Source organism: Vanellus vanellus (assembly GCF_965231255.1).
Source record: "Vanellus vanellus genome assembly, chromosome: 2".
Classification (NCBI taxonomy): Eukaryota; Metazoa; Chordata; class Aves; order Charadriiformes; family Charadriidae; genus Vanellus; species Vanellus vanellus.
Window position 1 is genome coordinate 74,405,099 of NC_138906.1, and position 10,782 is coordinate 74,415,880.

Below are 10,782 nucleotides of genomic sequence, written 5' to 3' on the forward strand. Positions count from 1 at the left end.
TAGTACAGTATATCATTTTAATTATTATTGGATTAATGTTGTGTCTCGAAGAACATCTAATGCAAATCACAAGAAATGGCCTGAAGTGACCCAAGGGTTGTGCTTTATTAGAAAAGTAATAGGTCCATTGCTTAAATATAAGAGAGGTTCTTTCTTCAAATGTCACTCTGCACTGGGCTTCTATGTGTGTGTATGTGAAAATGAAATCCTCTGGCTTCCACTTTGTCCACAGAAACTTTCTGTAGCTCATGCAGTAAATGGCTGAGACAGTGGGCGTAATACCAAGAGATGAAGAGGAGACCCGGAATAACAGTGATGATAAAGACCCGTTTCCGAATTGTGATGTGGTAACGGCATCCCCTGGTTGCTCTGCCAGCCCTTCATTAGCCAGCCTTAATGAAGACAAGGGAAGCTCAGCAGTGCCAGAAAGACTGTCCGTCCTCTCCAGCAAGGCCGTGGCCCAGGCAAAAGCCCCGACTGGCCCAGAGGTGGATGGCCAGGCACAGAGGACAGCCTCTGGGTTGGCTGAGCATCATCCGACAGCTGTAAATGCATCGTTGGGTGCCTCGTCGTACCCTGCGGCCGTCAGTAACCTGCAGCCTGTGGGCATTGCCTCCCCGTGCTCCGAGAGCCCCTGCTGCTTCGACAACCCGAGTTCAGAGGTGCTGCAGGTCCCGTGGGTGCCCGGAGGGGCCAGCAACCTCCCCCAGGCTGTCGCTACCCTGCTGGGGACCGACCCCGGGGGCTGCCACACGCCGCAGGCGGGGAGCGGCATGAAGGGGGATCCATCCCCTTGTAGTCTGGGCCAGGCAATTTGGACAAAGGCTGCGAAAGTAACGGAGACCCTAGAAAATAAGAAAAAGGAGGAAAAGGAGAAGTACCGGCTCCAGCTAGCTATGTACCGACGGCTTCTGCTGTTGCGCTCCATCAGGAGCTTGCACAAGCAGCTGGAGCAGCAGCAGGCCAGATTGCAGGAGTGCTATGGCAGGGTGATAAATACCAAGAAAGAAGTGTTGAAACGCATCCGCTCAACCTCGCCCTCACCTTCGCCGTAATCGTGTCGCTGCATGCAGAAATGAGCTTTGTAACGCCACCGGAGCCGTCGGTAAGCTTGCATGCTGTTGGGGCGGTGTCCTCATACCCAGGAGTACGTGCCCATGTGCGCCGAGAGTGGAGGAGAAAGAGCAGCAGCAGCGGAGCAAGAAGAAAGGGGAAGGGAAGGTGTTGGCCCCTGGATTTATCTGGAGGAAACCAGAGCAAGACTGTACCTGTGCGAGAAGCTGACTCCTGAAGCGCACTCAAAGCCTCGAGCTGAAACGGGATTTTGGGCACATAGGTTTGAAGGAAGAGAAGAAAAAACCCCACAAACTGGGAAGTTAGTCTGACACCTGATCTGTAAAGGTGGTCGGATGCAAGAGCTGCTGCCGGCTGAGTATGTGATATGGCACATCCCCCTTCTACTTGCAGCGCTAACAAAACTTGAGCAGAATTAGGGTTTATTTGTGCGCAAAATCCCTGAATCTAGAAAGCCCGGATATTGGCAACTCGTAAGCTCAGGCTTCATTATATCTACCTAGCTGCCTGTTTTTCACAAAACTGCTAAGGCCATTGCACATTTGCGACCTCTGCCCTCCTATAAAACTTGGTCATCTTGACCAGAAATTATTGTGGGAAGGCAGGACAGTCACACACACGCAGAGGGAGGCAGTGCAGCTGCCAAAGCCTTATTTCCTTAGGAAAGCAAGCTAAAAACAAAGGCCTCGTAATCTGGCGTTGCACTGGAAACCCAGACTGGCAGTGCCAGGGGAATGTTCAAGGTCTGCACAATTATTAATCTGCTGCTAACTCCCAGCGGCACTAGCGTCTGCAAATCAAGCATATTTTGTGCCTTACTGCTGTCATTTAATGGAAGTTGGTGACAATTAGCACTTTTTATCCAGGTGTATTAGACACGTGGAAAAGCCTAGAGCACTGTTTCTCCAATTGCAAGGTTAGGATGCCTGCGGGGAATTTGATGTCAGTATGCAACAAACACACAGGGAAAATGAAAGCAAAGAGATGCAACTTTTTTGTATGCATTTAAAAGGCAATGTGAGTCCCTGTTACTGAACGGCAAATTGAAGAGTTGAATGTGCTGGTTTAGGAACTGAAGCAAAAAATGATTCAAAAAGAAAAGATACAGAAAAGATTCCTTTTCTAGGATTTAAAGTGATACAGAAAAATCTCATTTTCTTCAGATATTATTTCTGATCATGCCACCCTTCTGTTTCCCCTGTTTTATCTTTTTTGTTGTTGTTATAAATGTTTAGGTAGCTAAACAATCAAACAGGGTTTTGGTGTGTTTTTTTTTTCTGCATAAAAAGGTGAGTCTGTTATTATAAGTCATATCTTCCTGAGAATAATGTGCTATATATAGGAAACTTTTTATCCTCAGCTTTTTTGTGTCTGTATAGAGATGGGGGGGAGGGGGCCTGTGTGCGTTTGTGTACACATGCACACACACCTCCCTGTGTGCAAGAGGTTACGAAAGGCTGGTGCTTCTTTTTTTTTTTTTTTAGGAGAAGCAGCAATAATCTCTCAAAATAATCTCCGCTGTCTGTGAGGAGTTTGGTTGATTAGATTCACGTGCACACATCTGTGAACAAGGTATTGAAGTAATTCAACAATTGCAGTGCAGCACAACATAGTCATTATTCCGTCTTTGTATTTCTGCGCACCCAAAATTATGGCAGCCCCCTGGGTATGCACAACCTTAGATAGGTTCATTCATCTCCTTGGGCCCCAGTGTAGCCTCTCACGCGGCAGGAGCCTGTAACTTTGAATGCAGAATTACCATAGAAACATCCGTGGCATCAAGGAGATACTTGACAAAGCACCCTCTACTGCCTCATTTGGGGGATTCGGCTTGCCAGAGGCTTTTAGTGGGCTGCAGAAGAGAGCTGGGGGTCGCGTGTGACTGGGAGACATTACTCCTGAGCTCTGATCCCATCCGGCCTTGGGAAAGCTGTTCTCTGTCAGCAATGCAGGTTTCTCAAAGAACGCTTAAATACTAAACTGACCCTAAAGGTAACCTGCTCTGTCTTAATATGCCTCCCAAGAAGAATTGTTGATCGTGGCCAATAGGGCCATGCAAAGATTTCATGATTTTTTTTTTTTTTTTTTTTTTGTAGTTCATGAACTAGAAAAGCCTTTTTGTCCCTGGTTGAGAGTGAGAGTAAGTGTTCTGTTAAACCAAGCACGAGCAAACCACTATTACGTCGTCTCTCTTGGGGAAAGAAATGTTGGAGAAGGGACACATGTCTCAGAAATATTACTGAGTTTTGAAATCAAATGTCAAATTGTTCCCTTTAGGAAGACAATCAAAATGTATACTTTTATTAATTTTGGCCAACTTTTTTTGTTGTTTGAAAAAGAATTATCTTCTAAATTAGATTCAGCTTGACTAATACCAGCATGTCATTGAATTTTCCACTGAAATAAAATATATGTACAAATATATAAAAAAAAACAACTGGTAAGACAAAGTAGCTATTTTGCCTCAGTAGCTGCTGAAGTATTGTCCTGCGTTTGTTGCAAGAAGTGGAATGCCTGCCATTACAGCATAGAGCTACCTATAGTGTCATATTTGCATTTAAGAGGGACTAGAATAACATCAAAAAATACTTCTCACATGATACACAGTGCAGCAATAGTTGAGTTGTCAATCTGTCCAGCTCTAAGTGCTTTGTGGCAGAACTGTGTTGTTTTTTTGCACAACACCTCACCTAAAATTTCTTGATCCTAATTGGGATCAGTAGATGCTTCTGCACTATGAATATTAAATACCAAAAGATTTGTGCGTGAACAATGCTGTCTGATAGCTGGCAAGAAAATGAAGCCAAGACTTATTCTGTGTGTACACATTCTTTTCATGTAGCACTTTTATGGATACCTGCAAAAATAAATGTTAGCTGAGGAAATAACATCGGTCTGCAACAGTTTGCTGTTTAGCTGGTGTGGCTGCTAATAACTGGAGTTGGGCAAACCAAATAAAAAGCTACATGATTTTTAAAATTAGTTTATTTTACAAGCTTGGAAAATATGGCTTAACAGCTATGGTTTTTTCCTTGTATGTTTTAGCAGTTGAAGGCCAGTGGGAAAGTGCCAGAATGCCGTGAGTAACCCATGGAGTGGTTTTCAGGCATACCAGACAGAGCAACAACCTCAGTTTTAACAGAAGTGTGTCCTCTCAAATTATTCAATCTCCTCATGTTGTTAAGAGGTTTGGAATTTTGTTGAGGTTCAACTAAATTTCTTAAAATCTGTATTTTTATCCGAACTCAAACTGCATGGGTTTAGTGCTAGCAAGAGGTACAAGCTTGAATTACTGAAATTTCATATATGTACCTAAGAACTCACAGGTCTTGGGTAATGGTGACAAAATAGGTAGTTTCGGCAGGGCCTTTCTTCCCATTATCTTACCGCCTGCCAGAGCATGTCAAGCTAATGATGTCCAGGAGAAATCTTCTCTTTGACCCGACAGCTTATGTTCCCTACTTTTACAGCAAAGGTTGAAGTTAAATGATGTTGCCTGAGCCTTAAGGTCCTGCTGCTCACCTAATTGCCTAGCCAGCCTGAAATGGCAGAAAGAAATTGTGGGCTTACCATAGAAGAGTGGGGTGTTTAAAAGGTGCCAGCTCCCTTGGAGTCGTTGCTATCACTAAAAGAGGTGTAGCTTGTGCCTACCCAAACCCAGGCATCTTCAAGAATAGAATGGAGTTATAAACAATTAAGTGACAAAATGCATTAGTGAGATGTTCTTTAATGCAAGGGCTTTTCTTCTGCACCTCCAGCATTTCAGTTAGCTAAAATGTTGCCCTGGAGACTGCTCAGAGCTGTGCTTTTGCTGTTTCTGTTGTTGATGCCTATGAGTCAGCCAAGATAAACAGCCCAACTTAACATGTTCACCTGTTACCTCTTGTGATGGAGCCGCACGTTATGTGGGGGTTTTGTCACTTTCTCCTTCCTGAGATTTTCTTGTGTGTCTATCACATTCCTTAATTAGGGCAGTGATGATTTAACCAATTTATAGTGAACTGTTTATTGCGGTAAACTTGCAAGCCATGCACTACTAAATGCAGATCGTCCTGCAGTATTCTTAGAGCTATGAGAAGTATGGATTCTGGGCATGACATAAGCATACAAAAGACAGGTTTAAAGACGAGGTTGTTTAGATCTCCCCTGGCTCATGAGTAGACTTAGAGAAACCCTTTAGAGTTCTTGTTACAGTTTATTTCTATAAATGTTATGAGTCTATAATACAAATGCATTGGAGTGCACCTTTTTTTTTATGACTGTTGAAAGCAGAGTGGTAATGCAAGAGCGGGTTTGAGATGTGCTTGAATGGGACCCTACTCTGATTGCACTGGGTGAGGAGTAAGTGTTCCTCAGTCTTAAAGTTCAGAGATTCAGATGAGCATGATAGCCAAAAGCCTGGATGGTGGATGGAGAGTGGGAGTGGACAGAACTACAATGAAAGATGTTTCAGGGTTTGATTTTTAATGCAGCACAGAGAATGGCACTCTGGGCAGTTTTTTTGCTTGGTTAAAGATGACCTTTTTCTCATCTCTGAAACAACTCTTTCGGATCATTGCACTAGACACATGCTAAGGTGTTTTTGTGTAACTGCGGTACGTGGGAGTTGATACCCAGCTCTGAAGCTGAGTGACAGTAGTTGTTGTTGCCAAAATTCGCACATCCCACTTACTCCCCTAGACCTGGCTTTTACCTAAACTGGAACATGTTGAAGTCAAGTGTCCTGCTGATTTTTGATGACGTTTAAATCCAGATCGGGACTTTGAGGTGGTGCACTTTGCTCAAGTCCCTTCTCAAGTTTGATGCATTTCTGTGTCTTCAAAAAATTACAAATGTCTTGGATGGTACTAATCTTTGTCTTTCTGACAAAATGTTTGGACGATTTGGGACAAGAGGAAAAAGGCCTTCCTATCAGTCTCTTGTTCTATTGAAGAAAGAGAGAGGGAGGTAGTTTTTTGTTAATGAAATATTGTAGCAGGGAAGAGGGCCCTGTGAAAGCACTTCAGGAGGGTTTATATAAACATCTTGAAAATAACAGGAGTTCCTATGGGAATAAAACTACAGCTACAAACAAGTTTCTTTAATTGCATTGATCATCATCTCACACAATTTTAGCCAAGTCTTCTAAACAAACAAAAAAGTTGCCTCCACCTCTGAAGAATCAAATCTCTGAGCCCACAGCCCAAAGTGACTTCTGTGTGCATGAGAGGCAAGGAATTCCTGAGAATCTCAATATAAGTTATATTTTCCCTTTGATGGGTGGGGGTGGGAGAGGAAAGGGAATGTGTGACCATTCATCACAGCTCCAGGCTCATTAGTACCCAGGAACTTTGTACTCTAAATGACAAAGAGTTTCACTGTCGCCAAAGAGAAATTGCTGCTGACCTTAGACCTCTTTTTGGAAAGTAAAATAATGGAGCACAGGAGCAGAGTTTGATATTTGACCGAATTCTACACAATTATCATGCATGTGTATATAATAAAATTAATTCTGTGTCTCTGCATTGTAGCCCCCGGCAAGCAGCGTACAATCAGTTTTGTATGTATAATAGATCACAGAGTTGTTCATGAATAATACAAATGCATTGAGCAGATACTAGTGAGTGAGGATGTTTGTCTTTGCATGGAATCGAAGTGAACATGTAATATTGTGATAATATATATTTGATGAATTCAGGTCTGACTTGCCTTTGCCATAGCCTGCTAATTCCCCGACAAGGGTTGCCACAATAATTGAGTTTCCAATAACATTATGATTATTTCCACATGATAATTTAATTGTAGGTATTTTTTAATATTGTAATAATGTAGATTTGTGATTATTATGCATTTGCATGCAGATTTTCATGGTGACTCAGAGCACATCCCTACATTTATAACTTAATTTCCTATATTATTGCATATATATTTTGGGATGAACTCATTAATGCAAACAAAAAAAAAAGTAGGTCTTTTCAGTCATTTTGCTTTTATTATAAATGGCTGAAAGCTTTGCTCATTTTTTTAGACCAGTCTAAACAAGTGAATAAACAAAAGACAACTGTAATTCACGGATGGATTAATTTAAAATAATAATGTAATTACAAATCATGGCAGATTTGTCTGAGGTAATTGGGATGCAGACTGGTACAAATTTTGCTTTACTGAAACAAAACTTATTTAGATGAGTCACCAAGTTTAGTTCGGGCTGCTTTCCATTCTTCCAATTCCTGTATATAACACGCTGACAAAGTAACATTGGCTCAAAATTAATGGGTGTCTGTACAAATGGGTATGACAACAGGGAAGCCTGAACATCTGGACCTAACTGGATATTATTTTGGCATGCAGTCTGCCCAGTAAGAATAGAATTGGGTATACACAGTTGTGACACTAGCAGGGAGGGCTTTTGATCAGTTAATTTGTCCACTCTGGAATAAGGCTGGTCGCTTGCCTGATAACAGTCTTCAAACTGCATTAGAAAACCTCACCTGAAACTCAGTGGGGCAAAGAGAGGTAAGCCTCTCTCCAAAAATAAACTCTATTCCCATTAGTTGGAGCAGACATTCATATGATCTTGCGAGCATCCTGCTTCAAATAGGAAGGTTTTCTTCCAGGCACATGTAAAATTTGAAGAGGAGGAAATGTTTTAGCTAAATACCTCTGTTTTGAAAAGAAACTTTCCAGAGAAAGTGACATGGGATTTGTGTGTTGTTAATTTTTCTAGTTTGTCTCAGGTACATGTAGTTGGAGGAACATCTCTGGTTTTTATCTGTAAAATCTCAGCTCCTCAAATTGAACTGGGGTCACAACAGAGTTCTTGGTCTTCTTCAGGTTACGTGTAGCTGTCAGGCTGGATTTCCATTGCCTGCATGGCAGGCATATGCAATAGGAACTAGGTGAATAGACCTGGTCCAAATCTTCAGACATGGAAGTTTAAAACTAGGAACTGAAGTATATAACTTGCTGCTATCCTCTCACATCATTCTTCTGTGCATGTGGGTGCCATTGCTTCCAGTGTATTTTGCTGCCTGCTTCTACTTTCAAAAATGTTCCTCTAAATTAACAACATACAAGATGCAATGAGATTAGGTCCCTTCTCTTTTATCTTTCCTTGCTCTGTGGACATAGAGCTGAAGGGAAAAACGAGAGCTTGATTTAGACAGTAAAGAGAGCAGCCATGATTCCAACATATAGGATGGTCTCTACATTTTGAAGCAGAATGACTACTTGTACAGGTAAATTAGATTCTGTTCTGAAGCCCACCAAAGCCATTTTGATCCAAGTCTTTTGTAAATCCAGTCTGCGGCTAAGGAGCACTTTTGCAGCTGACTCCACTAGAAGCAGTAAAAGTATTAAAACATGAAAGCGGTTCCATCAGCAGAAGTTTACAAATCTGTACCTGTGCCTTGCTGAGAGCAAGGGATAGCAGGGGACCTGGAAGGTCGGTCTAGCTGTTATTTTGTTTTATAGTGGGCCACCAGCATAAAATTAAGGAGTCTTTTATGCTGTGGCATTAGATCTTAAATGATCTCAGGCGTTATTTTGCCCACAGTAAGCACCATAGTATATAAAATTATCATTATCTCAGTAAGTCCTGGATGCAGTGTGTAATTCCTGCTTGTCATGAAGACACCTAAGGTTGTTTCAGATATCAGATGATTTATAATCAGATGATTGTTTTCATTACTATATGTTCCTGATGTTACTTATACAGATATGACAGGTTGGGTGTACATAAAATTAGAAGCAAGCCTGCTGAAAAGCACTGATTCATGTTACATTCATGAGTAATACATGTTTATGAGTAATTTTCTCTGACAAAAAAAATTGAGACTAAATTTTTGTAATGTGGAGGATGAAACTGCCCTGGCCACTCAACATATCCAGCATCATAGAGGTTAGGACTTGGAAGAGCTCAGTTCCTTTCCTACCTTTACCTGATGGGTTTTGAACTTAAGTCACCTATTTCATAGAATCATAGAATGGTTTAGGTTGGAAGGGACCTTGAAGATCATCGAGTTCCAACCCCCCTGCCATGGGCAGGGACACCTCTCACTAGACCAGGTTGCCCAAGGCCACGTCCAGCCTGGCCTTAAACACCTCCAGGGATGGGGCCTCAACAACTTCTCTGGGAAACCTGTTCCAGTGACTTACCACCCTCAAAGTAAAAAATTTCTTCCTAATGTTCAATCTAAACCTGCCCTCTTCCAGTTTGAAGCCATTCCCCCTCGTCCTATCACTACATGTCTGAGCAAAAAGCCCTTCCCCAGCTCTCCTGTAGGCCGCCTTTAGGTCCTGGAAGGCTGCAATAAGATCTCCCTGGAGCCTTCTCTTCTCCAGGCTGAACAGCCCCAACTCTTTCAGCCTCTCCTCATAGGAAAGGTGCTCCAGCCCTCAGATCATCCTCGTGGCCCTCCTCTGGACATGCTCCAGCAGGTCCATGTCCTTCTTATGTCGGGGACTCCAGAGCTGGATGCAGTACTCCAGGTGGGGTCTCATGAGAGCGGAGTAGAGGGGCAGAATCACCTCCTTTGATCTGCTGACCACACTTCTTTTTATGCAGCCCAGGGTACTGTTGGCCTTCTGGGCTGCGATCGCACACTGCTGGCTCATGTTGAACTTCTTGTCAATCAGCACCCCCAGGTCCTTCTCCTCAGGGCTGCTCTCCAGCCATTCCCTGCTGAGCCTGTATTTGTGCTTGGGATTGCCCCGACCCAGATGTAAGACCTTGCACTTGGCCTTGTTGAACTGCATGAGGTTGGCTTGGGCCCACCTCTCCAGCCTGTCCAGGTCCCTCTGGATGGCATCCCTTCCCTCCAGCATGTCTTCCTCACCAAAGAGCTTGGTATTATTGGCAAACTTGCTGAGGGTGCACTCGACCCCACTGTCCACGTCGCTGACAAAGATGTTCAACAGTACAGGTCCCAGTACCGACCCCTGAGGAACGTCACTCGTCACTGGTCTCCACTTGGACATCGAGCCGTTGACTGCAACTCTTTGAGTGCGACCATCCAGCCAGTTCTTTATCCACCGAGTGGTCCATTTGTCAAATCCGTGTCTCTTCAATTTAGAGACCAGGATATCGTGTGGGACAGTGTCAAACGCTTTGCACAAATCCAGGTAGATGACACCAGTTGATCTTCCCTTGTCCACTGCCGCTGTAACCCCTTCATGGAAGGCCATCAAGTTTGTCAGGCATAACTTGCCCTTGGTGAAGCCATGCTGGCTGTCACCAATCACCTCCTTGTTTTCTACATGCCTCAGCAATTTCCAGGAGGATCTGCTCCATGATCTTGCCAGGCGCAGAGGTGAGACTGATTGGCCTGTAGTTCCCTGGGTCTTCCTTATTTCCCTTTTTGAAAATAAGGGTTATGTTTCCCCTTTTCTAGTTAGCAGGAACCTCACCAGACCGCCACGACTTATCAAATATGATGGCTAGTGGCTTAGCAACTTCATCTGCCAGTTCCCTCAGGACCCGCGGATGTATCTCATCAGGTCCCATGGACTTGTGCAACTTCAGGTTCCTCAGGCGGTCTCGCACCTGATCTTCACCTACAGTGAGCGGTTCTTCATTTTCCCAATCCTCACCTTTGCATTCTGCGTCACGGGCAGTGCGGCTGCAGTCCTTGCCAGTGAAGACTGAGACAAAAAAGTCATTGAGTACCTCAGCTCTGCCTCTGTCCCGGGTAACCAGTTATTGTGTTTCCTTCCAGAGAGGGCCCACAT

The 10,782-nt window shown here is 43.5% G+C and overlaps 1 protein-coding gene across 1 annotated transcript; it reads left to right on the forward strand.

The window, feature by feature from the left end:
* Positions 1–257: 257 nt before the first annotated feature.
* On the forward strand, positions 258–1,055 carry LOC309669331 (uncharacterized protein; the record flags this gene model as incomplete). Its single annotated transcript, XM_082479957.1, has 1 exon — positions 258–1,055. One exon carries the CDS (start codon positions 258–260, stop codon positions 1,053–1,055), a length of 798 nt encoding a protein of 265 aa, XP_082336083.1.
* Positions 1,056–10,782: the final 9,727 nt, after the last annotated feature.